The following is an 18,134-nucleotide window of genomic DNA, read 5'->3' on the forward strand; positions in this document are numbered from 1 at the left end:
CTTGACAGACGTCCTGTAGACGCACATCTTCTGGCATCTCGAGAGCCAGTGCATTGTTGGAAGCGACTAGCATGCTTGGTCTTGATGGACAACACTTTGAACTGGCAAGAGTATGCAAAGCTGGGACTCCAGAACTACTGCATCATCATGAGCACCATAATCGGAAGAAATTTAGAATCTAAGTGTTCAGATCTTGAACTGGGCCAGACAATTCTTCGGCCTAATCACCACAGCCAGTGATTTCTTACGACAAGATAATCCTCATCCTCCTTTTCCACTGTATCAGTGAGAGTGTTGCAACTTTTAAATGTCAAATGAGTCATTCTAAGGTCACTAGAGACTATAACTGTTGATTACACTGGTTGAGAATTGCACTAGATCCAATGTGGAGAATAGTACAGCTACAGTCAATTGTGTGATGATCGAGTAGGAACGGATTCAGCTAATGTAAATATCCCAATATAACTGGTCTAATGATTCGAGTAGGGCTGTTGGCCTTCTTACATTGACAAAGCAAGTACTGTGGTCTTCTTGTTACTGTACTGCTTGGACTACTTCCTCTTCACATAGCCTACCAGCTCTAGCCAGAAGAGTTGAAGATACGTCGGTGCAAAATAACCCGTTTGGCAGAAACCTCCAAGAGAGGCTGTTGGAAACAATGATGTATCTTTACATTGGTGCCTTCTGTTGACTACCTTCCGAGGTCGTTCTTTTAGACCTACTTCATGTCGAAAGACAGTGCCGTCTAGAAGGAAGACAAGAAAGAGTTCGTGGAAAGTAAATGGAACGTTTTCAGATCTATATACTATATTCATTCACTGTTCGATTGATCAAAGTGGTCTGAGATGATGATTTGTATCTGGTTTTTGTTCTAGTAGTATGGGTTATATATTTTGCTAGTTAGGACTATACTTCACCTTTATATAAGTCTCGGTTGTATATCTAACAAAATCTAATAAATCTGAGCTACTAAACGCCCAGCACGTGTGTATATGAAGCTCCCCAATCAGTTAAGGTTCAGTAGGAGTGTCCGCGAATGTTGTTCAAATTGCTTCCAGAATAGTAGGTAGAGGAATTCATTTTTTCGAATCAGAGATTTGGCACGCGGATATTCTCCAATACGAATATCCAACCGTTTGGGCAATTTCTCACCCACGTTATGACGTATCGTGTCGTACTCGTTTAACCATTAAACTTCCAGCTTGCAGATTGTTCAACATTGTCTGCGATCTAATTTCCTCATCCTCATTCCTCAAACACATCAAGCGACATGGAAGAGCTGCTTGCACGACATCGAAAGGAGAAGAAAGACCTTGCCGGCGAGCTGACAACGCTCAAAAAACAGGTTTCTGGCGACAAAAAGAAGAAGAAGGAGGTCACAAGACAGTGTGAGGACAAGGAGCGGGAGCTCAAGGAACGACATCAGCAGGAGATCGCCGAGCTGGAAAGCGGTGGGGCAGTGGATCAGATCAAGGAGGAGGTTGTAGAGGACGAAGGAGAAGACGAATTCTCGCCCGAAAAACTGCTGGCTCAATTGGAGCTCGCCAAGGAGCAGGAAGAAGCCACCACTAAAAAGAAGAAGGGTCCTGCTGCTGAACCCGTCGGAAGCCAAGCCCCCTCGGGCCACAAGCCCAAGAAAAACCGACAGAAGGAGCGGGCGGCTCGAAAGGCTGCGGAGCAGGAGGCTATCAGACAACAGGCTCTTGATGAGGCAGCCCTACAGCCTGATCTGCGAAAGATTGAGATGGAAAACATTGAGTCGTTGACCAAGCTCAATGGAACTACGGTCCATGATATTGTGCCCGACGGTCACTGTCTGTACTCATCCATTGCCGACCAGCTGGCTGTTCGACATGAGGTTGATGTTGACGTTCAGACCCTTCGAACCAAATGCGCTGCGGAAATCAGACGAGATCGAAATAGTTACATCCCGTTCCTGTTCGATGAAGCGACCATGTCTATCAAGGACGTGGATTCGTACACCAAGGAGCTGGAGGAGACTGCTATTTGGGGAGGAGATCTGGAGATCCTGGCCCTGGCTAGAGTGTATGACTGCCCCATCTCTGTGCTCATGAGTGGCCGCCCTGTTCACCGCGTCAATGAGGAGGGAAATAAGGAGGAGCTGAAATTGGTGTATTACAAGCACAGTTATGGTCTCGGAGAGCATTACAATTCGTTGAGAGGATAGACAACTAATTGGGGGCACGAAAGAAACGGAAGCGCGTGGTTCGAGTTGTCTATGAAGATGACTACTGTAGCAGAAAGTTCCTGCTGCTAAAACTGAAGGAGACACATCGACACTATCGGTCCCGCCTGCATAAATAATCGCTGTGAAGAGTTGAAGAGTGACTAGCTAGATGGGACTAGTACTGAGACTGAGGAAAGACTAGTTAGAACAATGTGTTATTGAAAAGTGCCATCAGGACGCGCGGTCTCTGTATCTGCTGATTCAAATGGGTTGCAGTGCATAGTATGATGTCACGCTGTAAGAGACGCACTGTGTATCTTGCACGACAAAAGCATAGATTTAATGACTTGTTAGTGAAGCTGGTTATGCTTGGAACGGGTCTTAGTGATACATTACATTTTTGAGACATCTTGGCGAGTTGTGATTTGATAAGCTGGAGACATTGTGCGAGAATGACCGAGCAGAACTGACAATGGGTTATTCTGTCTATGGTATGTCCTGAAACTGATGAACATACCATGACGAGTCCCTCCTACAACGCCATAACCAAGCGCTCAAGAACAGAACTAAAGAAGACTCCACTTCCTGAACCTTGGAAACCGGCATTTGAGGTTGATTCTGTGAAATTCCTACAACGTCTATGGGAAAGACTGACAAGAAGTAGTCAGAGGTCATATTATGTGAAGTTCCGGGTTTGAATGCGAAGACTCCATCAGCTCTCAGTGATGGCTTCCTTGATCATGTCCAAATGTCTAGGGGTAAAGGCATTGTACCTATCAGTACGACATGTGGCAAGGTGTTTATATAGTCATACGACTTAGGAGAAATTGGGGTCAAAAAAATAAGGTCGTGCCCGGGTTCGAACTGGGGTTCTCAGAAAGTTAATCGGACCAATCAAAATCTGACGTGATGACCACTACACTACACAACCGTCGGTTCCAAAATGGGAAAATGTGGCCACGACCATGTGGTTGGTAATTACGTCATCGGAAAATTCGACACGGGGAAATGTCGAAGCAACAAAGAGGGAACAAGTGAATGAAAAAGTGTTTGTTTAAGATTTATTTGAAGTTTGAGGTTTACATGCTTTTGGCTGTCTCAGAACAATAAATTAGTGGACACATGATTTTTCTATGTGTGCCATATTGAGACGCAGTTCAAGTACGAAATAACCCGGCTTGCTTACTACTTGTAGATAGAGTTGTGATGAGTCATTAGAATAGAAAATAAATAAATAAAAAAGCAAAGCGATCTCTCCATCGGTTACTGTCTTTCATGTGAACGTTTTTATGAATGCTTTTTGGCCCCCTTTCTTCATTTGTAACACCGTCCGTGACCCAAAATTACGTAGAAGAAAAATCTCAACTGGCAAACCAAGAAAGTCGAGAGATTAGTAGGTGGTCTCAAGTACAGTATGCATCTACTAGCATGTAGCATGGGAGAACGGACGTGCGGAACACACTCAGAGGACAGAAGGTGCTTTCTGTGAATCTCGATGTTTGTTGCAACCAACAATACATGTCCCCTTACAGCTCTATATGCCCCATAACGACTTCGGAAACTCTTCCTTCCTCCTGTATTTGCTTGATGGGGCATCGTAAACATTCAGAAACAAAGGGTCTACTGCTCTCCTTTAATATCGAGAAGTTCACCAAGAAAATTGCATAGAAGCAACTCTCTCGTTCCGGTGACTCCAACCGTATAAATATTCTTGCCATCTGACCACCATCTACCCCTTCTGATCCTCTTATCAATTTGATCTACCAAAGTAAACATCTAAAGTTAAAAAATATATTAGGACGATGGGATATCAACTGAAACAGAACCATCCAAGATTGTCACACATAGTAAACGGCAAATGACAGAACGACACCGACATAACCACAAATAACATACGATACAAACACGGTGTCTATGCCAGACGTTTGTTTACCCAGAGGGCGTTATTCATGCACAAGTGCGAGCCCCTTAATTCCACCGAATATTATTCTTTGTACGATTCGTACCTGCTGTTGTTCCTGGGCGCTGTGTTTTTGCCCCATCTCTTTTTGCTCTTTTTGATGTTTGTTTCTCCACCTTTTTTTTTCGGGCCTCCCTTTGAAACGCGTCCTAAAATTAGCCGACTGTCTCAGCTGAATGACATCACGGGATATCGAGACGGAAGCGTCGCGACAGCAGGCGAATCACGTGACTGAGACAACCACCGGTCCTCCCGCTGGGCCAAACTGGATATTTCACCTCTGCCCCCTCTGCTGATGACGTGTTGTTTACGCCTTACAGCCCTCCTCCACCTCTCAAACTCCAGACAGTTCCCCACACAATGGCTTATCAGTGTTATGGTTTGTAAACATGACGTCATGGAAGATATGGAAAGGGTCAAGGTGGCCTGTGATCTTCCCCACAAGCGGGAAAATGTATATAGAGCCTCTCTCGCGCGGTTGCAAAGTACCCCTATGTACCTCCGCCCCTTATTTTTTTTGCTGCAACTCCATTGGAGTGAATAATTCACACTTCCCCAGCTTGTTTATGTTACATTCTATCTGGCCGCCGTTAGGGTTTTAGTGTGGTGCGGAGCTAATGTACAAGTCAGATGATGTTAGCTAACCTATATTTGCAACTTGTCCGCGACTATATATCGTGCCGTCTTTCGCGCCTTACGCATCACTCGTCGGTCTATTGCCACACACTGCAGTCCGTCCTCTCCACAGACCGACTTACCCTACTGCTGCACCCTTCCTGCGGCTCTCTATCAACGTTGGTAGCATGCATAAAGTTATCTAACGCCCCTGGACATCTGACTTTGGCCTAATCAAACCAAACAACTCCACTCTCATTATTACACTCGTTTGACTCCACTTGCAAGAACCAACACAAAATGGACAGCGACCACGGCGGCTACCACGACCCGCATGACTCGCACGCAGACTCCTCGGACGTGACGGACTCTGATAACCGGCCCCAGAACCTGCGCATCAACAAGATCAAGAAGCCTCTGTTCCGCCGGTTCCAGAGCGAACAGACTGTCACAACATCTTCGGCATCGGGCTGGGATGCAAACGACACAAACGACACAAACGACTCGGAAAACGACTCTGCCACGTCGCCGGCAAAGCACAAACGCCGACCGAGCACACGAGCACAGCTCAAAGCGCCACAGACACAGTCGCAGCCACAGAGCCCCGTGCTCAAATCCAAACACCATGGGCCTCAACATAACTCGCTCCGGGCAGTCAGCAATGGCACTAAACGACTAGCTTCCCGGTTCCATCTGGGCAACTTCTCCCTGCGTTCGCCCAAGATCCAACGCAAACATTCCTCCTACTTTACAGACAATGAAGACAGTGACGATGAACGCCTGGTCTGGGGAGACAGAGACGACACACAGCCACTTATGTCACAAAGCGATTATGGTGGCCAGTTCTCCTACGGGTCGGTGGAATTCCCAAACCCTCCCACGCTCAAACTGCCTCCTGCAGACCACACAAACCATGGCATAGTGCACAAAGCCTCGCAGTTCATGCAGTCACGTGTGGGAATTCAGTCCATGATGTCAGACACGGGACCCGAGCGCCGCTTCTACGACGACTTCACCACCGTCGACTGGGTCAGAGATACCATCAACGACTCTTCTCGTGTCAAGTACATCCAGTCGATTCCAGGATTCCGAGGTCGACTTATCCGGTCGTTTGACTCCCTGCAAGACTGGATTCTCATTTCGGTTGTGGCAGCCTCATTTGCGCTCATTGCGTACAGCATTGATAGGGTGGAAGAAACGCTGTTTGACTTCAAGTTCGGCTACTGCTCGTCATCGTGGCTCAGTCCCAGAGGCGAATGTGAAGGTGAATGGATGCTCTGGAGTGATCTTACAAGCTTTGAGATTCCTTATCTGAGTGCTCACCACTTTAATTTCCTTGTATACCTCCTGATCATGCTGCTTCTGGCCTTCCTGGCTGTCCGACTCACTCTCAGAACCAAGACTTCGTCGCCAATCTCGCTCAAAGACAACAAACCGAGGGTGTTTTATACAGCTTACGGCAGTGGAGTGGCTGAGGTGAAGACAATTCTGTCTGGCTTCGTTATTCGACGTTTTCTTGGCACTCACACCCTAGTCTACAAGTCTGTAGGTCTAGTTCTAGCCGTGTCCTCGGGCCTCTGCCTCGGAAAGGAAGGTCCTTACGTCCATCTGGCTACCTGTGTGGGAAACATTGCTTGCCGTTTGTTCACCAAGTTTTCTCATAATGATCTGCGACGAAGACAGATTCTGGCGGCTGCAGCGTCCGCAGGTGTGGCTCTTGCCTTTGGGTCTCCTCTCGGTGGAGTTCTCTTTTCGCTCGAGGAGGTGTCCTACATGTTCATGCCTGCCCAGCTGTTCCGAGTCTTCTTTTGTGCCATGACCTCAGCTTTGTTTCTGAAGCTCTTGGATCCCTATAAGACTGGAAAGATTGTCCTTTTCGAGGTCAAGTACACCCAGGACTGGCACTCTCCCGAAATTTTCGTTTTTGTGATTCTTGGCATTTGTGGCGGCATTTTTGGCGCTCTCTTCTGCAAGTTCAGTGCCTGGTGGCCTCAGAAAGTGCGTGCACCGGGAAAGATCTTCCACGGACATCACACAATCGAGGTTCTTGTTGTGACACTCATCACCGGCTTGACTTCGTTCTCTAGTCCATTCACACGTCAATCAGTGGCTGAGCTTTTGTACCAGCTTGCATCTCCTTGTGATCCTGACAACCCCGCTCTCAGCAAGTTGTGTCCCACTTCTATCAGCGAGATCCCCGGTGTTGCCAAGGCTCTATCCTGGGTGCTGGTGCTCAAGATATTCCTCACATGCATCACCTTCGGTATCAAGGTTCCAGCGGGCATTTATGTTCCTTCCATGATCATTGGAGCGTTGTTTGGCCGAGTTCTGGGGCTTGGAACTCAGCTGCTGTACCACCAAATGCTGAATGAGAAGGAGAGCGGCGTTCTCTCAATATTTGCGACACCCTTTCTTGGAACTCTCGCCACGTGTCCGGGCGGTGCTCTTCAGTGCATTACCCCCGGTACATATGCTATGATTGGTGCCGGAGCGTTCATGGCAGGTGTTACTCGAATGAATGTGACTCTGGCAGTCATTCTATTTGAGCTCACTGGTTCATTGGACTACGTACTGCCGTTCTCTATTGCCATTCTAGTGGCCAACTGGGTGGCGAACCTGATTGAGCCAAAGTCTGTGTACGAGCTGCAGATCAAGAAGAACGACTACCCGTTCCTGGACAACCGGAAGACTCTTGCCTTTGATTCCTCGTTGGCCGATCTAGTGTCTCATTTCCCTCGAAAGCTGTGTATTGAAATGGATGAGGGAGACGAAGATGGAAGCGCCAAGGTAACGGTTGGTCAGTTGAAGGAAATGCTGGCGCAGGTGCAGGTGCGCAACGGAATTGACGGGTCGATTCCGCTGGTGCGCAATGACAATGTAGTGGGTCTGCTTCCAGCCCTGGAGCTGGAGGTGGCTCTTGATAGGATCAGTCAGTGGTACGAGGAGGTTGCGGGCGTGGTTGTTGCTGAATCGGAGGCTTCTGGGCTTAGATCTCCCACTTCCACCGAGACTACTGGCCTGAAACTGAGTCTCCCCATTCCTCCAACCTTTCCTCCTACCACCATTGTGCCTCCTTCGTCACTGGACTCTATTGTGTGCACGGTCTCTGTCAAGGATGTTGACATTACAAAGTTCCACCACTACTACGTTGGGGTGAAAGCTCGCGAAACGTGCGAGACGGACCCGGAGGAGACGTCCAACTCCAGTTCATGTGAGGATGGACTACTGCCTTTTGAGGCCACAGATCTGACGCAGTTTGTCGACCGTGCCCCTCTGGCTCTGGATGTCCATTCTCCCCTGACTTTAGTGCAGATGATGTTCTCCAAGCTAGGAGTGAGACAGATCTGTGTTGTGGAAGACGGTCAATTTGTGGGAGTTTTGCACAAGAAGAAGTTCATTGACTTTTGCAACAACCAAGAGAAGTGAGGAGGTTGGGATCTTGGAACTAACTACAAGTACAGTACTAACATACTGCCATTTCTGGTAGAACCACTCCTTTCGATTGGCCATCTGTATGATCTCTTTGTAGAGTTTTTTTGTTTTTTTTTTGGTAAATATTGTATTTTCTATTCTTTCCTTGTGTCTGTATCTCTTCAGAAATAATGTTGGTTATGTCAGCGATAAATTAATATATATTGTAGTGTACTAGACTGTAGTATCAATGATCTAACACTTACAAGTCTTGCAACTGCACTTGGTGCAGGCACAAGTGGAAGGCATGTTGTTAGATGAACAGCAGCAGTTGTTGACCAAGTCGTGCTTGTTGGTCTTGGTGAAGGTAGAGGAGAGTAGAGAAGCTCCGAACATGGCAGATGTGAATTCCATTGTGGTTGTGTGTGAGTGTTTGTGAGTGTTTGTGAGTGTTTGTATTTGTGATTGAATTGAACGGCGGATTCCATCTTCTATTTATATTGTCCAGTGCTGGCATTCGTCTTGGGCGCACTCTTCGCCATATCATGAACTTTCACATTTTGAGTTTCTTCAGCCGCAGCGATAATCTCGCACCTTGCATACAATGGAAACCTTAGCAGCACAATCCGCTCGAATATTCCAGAACCCATCAAGGAGCTGAAAGGGATTTAAAGAGAGAATTGGTGTTAATATGTATTGAATCAGACAAAAATGGCGATTGTTTAGTGTTTCGGAGTCCGACAGCCTCATATTAGAGTATATTGCGTTTTTTCGGAGTCCGACTGGAATGTACTTTGAGCTTGGAGTAGGTACTGGGGGTGATCTGCGAAGCAGAAGAGCTGGTAGATGTGAAGTGAGCTCGTTTCCGATAGGAGGATCAAGGAGGGATCTGGAAGCAAGTGAGTCTCGTGTATATGGGTCAGTTGAGGTCACTTTTGGTGCGGCGTTGGCTACAGTCTTCCCCCATCTTCTTTCCCCATTCCATAAAGACATTGTTTACATAGCGCCATCTAATCTGTTACGAATGTTCTAGATATGAGATCATTGTGCCACAGCCGCGTCTCTCTCTTTGTTTGACCCCATTCTTTGCGACATTAGTGCTACTGCCATGCCCATGCGTGCATTGTGCTGCGGCTGAATACAACTGTATCTTGTAGATCTAGGAACGGGAAAATCTATAAATACGGCCCGTTATCCCTCCTTTTCTCAGTACACAGACACACCATCTCATCTCCAACACCACCTACACACAAACACACTATCACAATGGAATTCACTAGCGCCCTGTTCGGAGCTTCGCTCATCCAGTCCAAGCACAAGACCGTCAAGAAGCACAACCTGGTCAACAGCTGCTGTTGCTCCAAGCCCGCAGAGAAGCCTACCAACTCCTGCACTTGCTCAAAGTGTGCTTGCGAATCTTGCAAGTGTTAATTTATTGGAACAAGTACCATTACCAGCACTGGCTGTCTAATACATTTTCTTAACTAATTATTTTAAATGTTGTAGAGAGTCAAGTAAATAGTGTCCGAGAAGTAACATCAACAACCTTCCTCAATAACAACATGGTGAAAGGAGCAATGCAACCACATTGCTGAAATATCATAATGAGTAGAATAATAGGCTGGATCAAATGGAATTGTATCAGTTTACCCTATAGAACCCTCTAGAGCAGAGGAGCATGTTGAGCTGTTCTAATCTCTGGACTATCGATAATGCAGATGGATGATTGCATGCAGGAGTATGTAATGTATGTACTGTAGCCACTGCATTGAAAGCTCATTACAAAGTACAGTACTGTAGGTGATTTTTTTTGGGGATATTACAGTAAACCTCTTTTACACCCATCCTTACCTCATTACCGGACCCTGCCCGACACTGTCCTTGGTTCTTGATAACTTTGGACACTGGAGTCACGAAGCTCTTCACAGAGCTGAAGAAAGAGGAGGTTGAGGATCTACATATGGAATAATGCTGCTGGGGGGAACATTGCGGTAAAAACTTAACCCGGTGTGATTTTTACCCTGACTTAACTGTCTTTTGCTCCACTCATGTATATGACTCTCCTTTTACCCTCGAATGAAGATGCAGAGTCTGCTGAAGCTCCTACTCCATCTTCAGGCTCACCCTTTAATGGACCCTTTCACTAATCCCACCTCGCCCCGGACCATTAACATACAATCAAATACATTATATACATAGATACATACAAGCAAGCAAGCAAACAAACAAAACGTTCCTAACCCTCCTTTCAATCACCCCGGAACATGGGCAAGGAAACAGAGGAAGAGTAATAAGTAGACGGGTTAACATCCATGTGAGGATGGGAGGTAGAGTGGTTGAGTGAAGGAGCCGATCCAGACATCATCTGCTGGATGATGGACGCCTCCTGACGCAGGTTTTCCACTCCCTTGGCCATCTTATTGATGTTGGACGAAAACTCATTCTCCATAGCCTGACGCTTGGCTTGTCGTTTTCCTCGCTCAGCCATGAGTCGCTGCAGACAGTTGTCGAGCTCCCCGCGGTACGTGAAGCCCAGCAAGATACTAGTGATTCTTCCGCTCCCTTTTTGTCGGCAGCAGCACACTTCAAATCCATCTCATTCTGCGCAGCTGAATGATGTAAATTTCTCAGAAACGGCACAGCTGAAGTACATACAGCTACCCTACTGTACGTTCGAGATGAGATGGAGAGACAGGGGGCTCGCTCTTATCGCAGCTTTTGATTGCCCTGCGGTAGCGACAGCTGAAGGAAATGTCTTGTTTGAGACCCACTGCGTAGGGGCTATTGCGTCTGAGGTCCTCGTATGAACATCCCGAGCGTCTTCAGGACGAAACATTGCACTAGCCTTTCCCCTTTAAAACAAGGAGTCTTGCGAAATCTCAGATATCCAATATTCACCTTCGCAGACATCCCATATTTACCTTCGCAGACATCCCATGTTCACCTTCTTAGCCGTTGTGCTATGAAGGTGGCCATGGGGTGACGATGAAAGTCGCATGTTGTACACAAACTCGAATAGTTTCGTCTAGTGTATCGTATCAACTTTTCTACCTCTTCGATTAACACCAATATGATCCTTGTAGCACTCAATGGTCTATCTGAAATGATATGATATCAGATCAGATGCTGTACCAGAAAGTATACTGATCAGAAGCACACTATTAACGGTCTCTCCTTTTTATTTCACACAATTCTAAACTTTATTTTATAACACTCGAACTCGCTGAATTCAGCCGCATTCACTGAAAATAGCTCGCGAAAACGAATATTTTCCAGCTCGTAACCTATATGAAATCCTCCACTCATCACAAAATGCTCTCAAACTCGTTTGATGCTCTTTCTTAAGTTCTCATTAACGTCTCAAAATCTTAACCTTCCATTCAATATACACCTCCAAATCAACAATCGTGAACGAGATATCTTTGATTACATAATCCAACGAGTAATTACGTGACCAAAAGCATGGATATCGCAAATAAATCTCACTGCGCGAAATAACTTCAATCTTGTCCTTTGCTCCACCTCTCGCACAGCTTACGCCTACCGCTCACAGTCTATGCTTAGTAACAAACCTTGTCAAAATATTTTAATTTTGTATGCAGGAATTTTCGCCTCCATCTTCAACTTTGCAACACAACATGAACAAGGAATCGTTTTCTCCTTCGCTTGATTCGCAGAACCTGTCTGCCTCCGCCTCCGGAGTGGCCAACAACAAGTCGTACGCCGTCAAGTACCTGTGTGCCAACTGTTCGTCCAAGGTGGTTCTCATCCGAGGCGATCCAGTTCGATGCAAGGAATGCGGTCATCGAGTTTTGTACAAGGAGCGGGCCAACTACACTGGTGAGTAAAGCGGGTGTGCTATAGATGCCGTGGCGACGTCGCGGTGGGTGCTACCTCCAGCGTTTGATGGTGTGATGGTGGCAAGCTGGGTCACAGTGTGTCATGAGAGAGAGAGTGAAGAGGGGATACACTGCGCGTGACACGGAGAGTGTGATGAAGGAGAAGCGTCACAGGTGGCAGTGAAGAATCGACAGGAAGAGATTGGACTCAACGATTCGTTTATGGGGTGATGGGCTTATTTGGAGATATGAAACATTACGAATCGACACAGGACAGAATATGGGCCACGGACGAATCCGTGGTTGAGGGCTGAAGGGCAGCATCATGAAAAGTGATGGAAACGTAGCTACTGGATCTGGATGTTGGTTTGATGCAGCAGATTCAACAGTTCCGTTCAGACAACAAATTCCAGTGAAGCGATACGTGGATAAGGTCGAAAAGTTGTAGGTCATCCGTGGCGACAGCAAGAGTGACCTATAATGTTTCTTCTGGACCATGGATAGTGCTCCAAACCCAGTGTGCAGTGTTTGGTATCATAAGACTTCTGCCTGAGCGACGATAGCTCTACCTGATAGCTCTGCCTGAAGTCGGGATTGTCCGCCTGTTCTGGTTGTGTCTGTGTCTGAATCCATCCGAGCCTGAATGTGTCTGATTCTGCCTCTCTGTTGTATATATCCGTCACTAACTGGGTATCTGTGATTCTGCCCGTGTTTCACTCTGCTTCCTGTTTGCTTCAATCTGATCGTCTGTTCGATTCAGCTCGATGTCTCAGCTCCGAGTTCCCAAACGCCTTATTGGTGCCCTCTGCCTTATCTGGATACCCTGTCCCACTGCTTACCGCCTCTTGCCTCTCACATCACTATGGTGCCTTGATCGCAAGCTCCACCAATTCAATCCAGCCCAATCAACCAATACTAACGCAGTCCAATTCTCCGCCAGATAGTTTAGTTATTTATATATTGTATACTAGAGCAGAAATACAGCAGCATTGGTTTGGAACACTGAGAATCGTTGAGGGAGTTACTAAGCAGATTGTTCAGCACAAGTGTAAACTCATTTCGAGAGAGCTGGTACGAAATGGAGACAGTGCTAGAGTCATTGAATCAGAAGAAATTACCGTTAAATGAGGGGTTGACTCTTCCATGACACCTGCTTCCAGACAGACGCAATCTATTGACGATGAAATGCCTCGACACAGCTTATGAACCACTAGTATACAAGTACTTGAACTGGTTGAATTGGAAGCTGCGGGGAGACAGACGGATGTTTAGTACGCGTAATTTGTAGATCTATGGAGTTATCTTATGTACATAGACATCATTACGCTGAGGAGAGGCCGCCTTACTCTGCAGTTGGTGTAATAGACCCCTACTTAGTTTATTGACACTTTTTGTTGGTATAATTGTAGCTTGAAGTTCAAACCGGGAGAACTGTGCGGATAAAAGCCTCATGAACATAAACAGATTTGAAATTGACCATTGTTATCTTCTAGAATGCCCTCAAATCATCAAATTAACCTTAGTAATCAGCAAGTTGAGGTCTCTTCAGTTCAGCTTCGTTTGGAAGTTACTTAGAAGTTTAGTTAAAACTGTTCTCTAAGTAACTATAGTCGGTCGTGAACCTCACCTGAAATCTAGACCTGACACTCGAGCAGACAAAAACAAGACATCGACTTCTTTCTCACAATCGAGTCTGTCGAGCCTTCACAACAAAATCAACATACTACCCTCCAGTCCAGTCTTTCCCACCGTATCATCTCTTTACTTGGTTCACCCAACCAAATGATTGCTTCTTAACATACCCTTGTTCCTCCACCTTTTCCAATTGCTTTTTTACTCCGCACCGATAGTCTCTGTAGCAACCTGCCTCAGCAACTCTGTACGAGGATCAGTACGGGGAAGAGTACGGGGAAGAGTACGAGCACTGAATTGCACCACAGAGGGAGTATGATCGTCTAAGACATTTATACTTGTGATTTTTTACTGATGTATAGTCAAGATACAAGTATGTACTGTAGCATACTTTGACTACAAGCACACTCTTGCAACAAACTACACTCCAAGTAATCATGTTTTCACATGTACTCGTTCTCGTACTCGTACGATGTTTGATACTGTAGAACCGTCCACATTGCTCTGCTTTGCTTTGCTTTGCTTCGCGAACTCGCTGTTCGCTCGCTCATTGGCTCTCTGGTTGGGTCTCTGATGCATTAAGTGTGAAATAAATAACCGCCGGGCGCTTTCCGGCTATGTGCAGCGCTGTTACTAAGCCAGGGCTTCAAGGAGGGTGATCTGGGGCTCGGGCCATTGCATGCTGTCCGTAGTTTCCCAGTATGGTTCTTTGGACTCCGTCCAGAAGGGTTGTTTGAAAGAGTGCACCGGGTCCAGCATCGGGTCCAGCACCGAAGGAGGGTAGGTGTTGTCGGTCTTCTTTCGCTCCTGCTCTGCCCGCTTCTCCTCCTCCAGTCTCAGCTCCTCTCTCTTTCGCTCCTTCTGCTTCTTGCGTTCCTCCTCCATCTCTTTCAACTCGTCCAGGGTAGTCAGGGGGTCCACCTCATCGTTGTCATACTCCTTGTGGGAATCAAAAGAGAACTCTCTGAAAAGCGACTGTCGGGGCTTTGCCACAGGCAGTGGAAGCTCCTTCTCATCACTCTCAACCTCCTTGCTCTCGGTGATAATGTCGTGTAGCACATATGAGCACACAAACAACATGCAGCACAAGGTGCCGATGATGATTGGCATGTTGTGGGTGTAGTGGTTGGCCACGTAGGTCGCCAGAGCCTCCAGATCCCGCGATCGATCGTAGTAATGTTCGTAGTATTGTATCACCTTGTCTGTCATTTTGGTGTAGCGAATCGGGCAAGTGGGTCTTCAGCTGTTCATGTAGTGTGGGACTTGTCTTTCGTTGTGTATGACTGTGTGGATGACTGGATGTGTGTGTAGCGAGCGCGGATGCGTGTGTGTCGGGTCGTAGAAGAAGTGAGTTGTGTTTAGTATCGTAGCTGAGGAAGACTGTCTGTTGTATCGTAGCCAGTTGTTTCCGTCACTGTGTGTGCGGCACTGTACCGTGTTTGTGTTTGGTGTTTGAGTATCGTGTCTGTAGCTAACGTCTGTAGCTGCTGAGTATCGCTGTGGTTGTTTGTGACGAGTTGGACCTAAGGGACTATAAATCCATGGCGGTTTTAGAGATGCGGTATATTGACTAAAAAGCAAAAAGAAGAGCGCTGAGAGTGTGGAGTATCTGCCCAAAGCCAAAGGTCGATAGACATTAGCAAGACAGATGGGTAGCAAAGGAGGAGACAAAAGAGAAGACCTGGAGCAATAAAGGGGGGGCTGGGGAGCGGCAAAATTATACTCAGCCACTCGCGTCCCCGTCCGCCCTGCTCCGGGGTTATTTGCACAAAAAACAACGTCGGTTGTAGCCCCTTTCAATCTCGCCTGATTACCATCCCTCCTTCCCCCCTCATAAACAAATGGCCCAATATTGAGGCATTTCAGACTCTCCGAGATATACAATTAACGTTCGGGTTCCAAGCTCCGAACCTTCTGCAACATAACTTTTCAATTGTCTCAATCGGGCCAGTGTAGAGTGGCAGTCAGCCGTGCCAGTGGAGACGTTTGGCCACGATTGGGGCGGAATAAAACGTGTAGAGAGAGATGAAACACGGGCAGAAAAGGTCGCAGAATGTATTGGCCCACCCATTGACCCTCCATAGCCAGTTCGGGTCCCGCTGGAGCGTACATTCCTCTTGGTGCCCAACCCGCCCAAAGCAGACATAAGCTTTTCAACATGCGGAAATTTCTTTCTTTTAGAAGCAAAGTCTATGACGTAGTAAATGCCTCGATCGAGAGATGAGAAGAGGTGGTGGTGCGAATAAATGCTAAAAAGCAGGGAAAAATGTGACAAAAAAAACAAAAGAGCAATAGGACTAGTAGAGCAGCGCGGTGGGGCACCATAGATAGACTGCTACTTGGCCTCAGGTGGAGAAGACGGACATTGAAGGGTTCTCTCTATGCACGCAGATGCAGTATAATACGAGGGGGAAGTATTATTTTGGCAGTGAGCTTAAATAATGGGGGGGGGGGGGGGGAATTGCTATAACAGGGAGACCTTGGACAGTAGTTGGTAATAACTTGTACAAAAGCAGATGTCTTGATTAAATGATTTCAGAAGCCCCTATCAACAACAAAATACACAACATCCACAACCTCCACCAACGCTCCACGGCCCATACAGCTTTATTTACAAGATGCAGAGGGTCATGTGTATTCTGTCGATCATGTATGCAAAATTTCCAAGACCTTACTCACGAGGATGATGACAATGCAACACTTGTACCATTGTAGTAGGAAAAAACCGGCACTAAAATCACAACAAAAAAGCCCAAAATTTCTCCACTATCCCACCTGTCACTGTCACCTTTATTCCCGACGTTTAGCGCCATCATTGAGGGGTAATCCAGCTAGTCTAAGTGCTGTCAGTCCTGTATCGACGCTGTACAGAGATGAGTTTATCTGCAGAGATTGGCATAATGGCATGCTTGAACTTTTTTTGTTCGTTGGTTTTAGAACAGCCTGAATCTCCGTATCAAGGCAATCTCCCATTCGGGGCGGTCAAGGAGCTCGTTTCCTCTTGTCTCAGCGATATTCCGCCTCAAACCTGCTTTATGGCACCACACAATCTAGCTTACTCGCCGAGATAGCATTTATTGCCCATGTGCCTGCCTCCAACATGTATGCGAGTTTAACCAAAGAGGAAGTCCAAGGGGTTGCGGGAGAAGAAGTCAAGATTGGTCGATGAACAATGAGTAGCGGTTAGGAGTTGCTGTCTGGGGAATCTTCTGACGCTGAAGACGAAGGGTTTGAAGTCTCTGACGCCATAGAGCCGTTTTTGCGTCCCACCAAAGGACCCTTTTGTGGCGCGTCCAATTACTCGGACTTCAGGAACCTCATGACTGACATAGACTCAAACACCTCAAGTGACGCGATTGCAGAGCTCAGTCAAGTGACCGGGAGATGAAAATCGTTTGACACCCGTCCCTACGTGGGCGGAAATCATGCACCTCTGCTTCTGCTTATCTCTGCAGTGTGGATTACCGTACGTGCCTGCTAAGACCGATGACGGCACGAAATGAAGTGTCAACCATTATTAGAACCCCATAGGGAAATCCAAGCCCTCCCAATAGCTGTTATAACACTTTAGAACGACGCTAAGATGCCGTCACAGGTTACCGGGTCCGCTGACATGAATTGAAAGATCCACTATTAGAGTCAACACTGGGTTTAACGGTGTCGAGAGATTACATACAACTTAGCTGCAATTAGCTGTAGAGGAAACTCGACGGTGAGTGGAGCCGTGTCACAGAGCAGATTTGGAGCTGTCTGTCAAGTCTACGGGCAGAAACTTCCATGTCCCTCCGAGTTGCCGTACGTGGTTATACGGCCGGGGTTATGGCATTATGTCAACCACCAATAAGCTGGGACTATAATGTGAGGCCATTTGTGATGGACACAGGGTGAGTTGTCAATGTGAAGGTCGTGGAGAATGTCAGGGTGCATATGGAAATGCCGGGATGTCTCGACAACGCACAGACGTAAATTGGTTTGATAGTGGAGGCGTTTTGTCTGTCCCTACAATCGACGATGCACTGTAGAAGTAGTGGGAATAATACAATCAATATCATCTACTAGTGTATGGTCACATTTATTACGAGTAGGTACACACTGTATATTTTATCTGTTATTTTCCCCTTATTTCATCATTAAATAGATTATCCCATAAACGCGTATAGCTGTCCCCTTCCATTCTGCTCTGATCCCTCTACTATAGGGAGACCTAGAAATGAAGCAAAAAAGATGCTTAACGGAACCAGACTTAGCTCAACTAAACTCGCAACTCTCTCCACTCAGGGCTGGAGCAAAACCGCGACTAAAATGCAAAGACCGACAGAGTTGAAGGTCGGAGATTTTCGAGTCATCTGAACTCGTCATGTGGAAAAAGTCGTAACAAGGGCCAGACTGGGGGGTCATTGGTATTAGAGGGAAGCTCCTGGCTAGACAAATACACCCAACTACTCCATACTCCAGTAAGACCCTTGGATTCAGCTACGTGAAGAGAAGT

At 46.7% G+C, this 18,134-nt stretch overlaps 5 protein-coding genes, 1 non-coding gene and 2 pseudogenes across 6 annotated transcripts; 4 read left to right on the plus strand and 4 right to left on the minus strand.

Moving 5' to 3' along the window:
- Positions 1-1,270: 1,270 nt before the first annotated feature.
- YALI1_C27958g (uncharacterized protein) lies at positions 1,271-2,188 on the plus strand (the record flags this gene model as incomplete). The annotated part of the gene is made up of 1 exon (XM_502035.3): positions 1,271-2,188. The coding sequence occupies one exon, from the start codon at positions 1,271-1,273 to the stop codon at positions 2,186-2,188; it is 918 nt and encodes a 305-aa protein (XP_502035.1).
- An 844-nt stretch (positions 2,189-3,032) lies between these two features.
- Positions 3,033-3,119, minus strand: YALI1_C27976r. The gene has a single exon. It is a non-coding gene; the product is annotated as a tRNA-Gln (tRNA).
- A 1,944-nt stretch (positions 3,120-5,063) lies between these two features.
- YALI1_C27996g (uncharacterized protein) lies at positions 5,064-8,189 on the plus strand (the record flags this gene model as incomplete). The annotated part of the gene is made up of 1 exon (XM_502036.3): positions 5,064-8,189. One exon carries the CDS (start codon positions 5,064-5,066, stop codon positions 8,187-8,189), a length of 3,126 nt encoding a protein of 1,041 aa, XP_502036.3.
- Positions 8,190-8,429: 240 nt separating this feature from the next.
- On the minus strand, positions 8,430-8,588 carry YALI1_C28031g (Compare to YALI0C20060g, Misc non-coding, gnl|GLV|YALI0C20060g [Yarrowia lipolytica] similar to uniprot|P41928 Yarrowia lipolytica MTP2 Metallothionein-II; annotated as a pseudogene).
- An 852-nt stretch (positions 8,589-9,440) lies between these two features.
- YALI1_C28039g (Compare to YALI0C20066g, Misc non-coding, gnl|GLV|YALI0C20066g [Yarrowia lipolytica] highly similar to uniprot|P41928 Yarrowia lipolytica MTP2 Metallothionein-II) lies at positions 9,441-9,605 on the plus strand (annotated as a pseudogene).
- A 2,165-nt stretch (positions 9,606-11,770) lies between these two features.
- On the plus strand, positions 11,771-12,022 carry YALI1_C28063g (uncharacterized protein; the record flags this gene model as incomplete). The annotated part of the gene is made up of 1 exon (XM_502037.4): positions 11,771-12,022. One exon carries the CDS (start codon positions 11,771-11,773, stop codon positions 12,020-12,022), a length of 252 nt encoding a protein of 83 aa, XP_502037.3.
- Positions 12,023-14,278: 2,256 nt separating this feature from the next.
- YALI1_C28093g (uncharacterized protein) lies at positions 14,279-14,854 on the minus strand (the record flags this gene model as incomplete). Its single annotated transcript, XM_502038.1, has 1 exon — positions 14,279-14,854. The coding sequence occupies one exon, from the start codon at positions 14,852-14,854 to the stop codon at positions 14,279-14,281; it is 576 nt and encodes a 191-aa protein (XP_502038.1).
- Positions 14,855-16,757: 1,903 nt separating this feature from the next.
- On the minus strand, positions 16,758-17,072 carry YALI1_C28115g (uncharacterized protein; the record flags this gene model as incomplete). The annotated part of the gene is made up of 2 exons (XM_068282501.1): positions 16,758-16,978; positions 17,024-17,072. The coding sequence occupies 2 exons, from the start codon at positions 17,070-17,072 to the stop codon at positions 16,758-16,760; spliced, it is 270 nt and encodes an 89-aa protein (XP_068138602.1).
- Between the last annotated feature and the right edge of the window lie 1,062 nt (positions 17,073-18,134).

The sequence above is a fragment of the Yarrowia lipolytica genome, chromosome 1C (genome assembly GCF_001761485.1).
Source record: "Yarrowia lipolytica chromosome 1C, complete sequence".
In the NCBI taxonomy this organism is placed as follows: domain Eukaryota; kingdom Fungi; phylum Ascomycota; class Dipodascomycetes; order Dipodascales; genus Yarrowia; species Yarrowia lipolytica.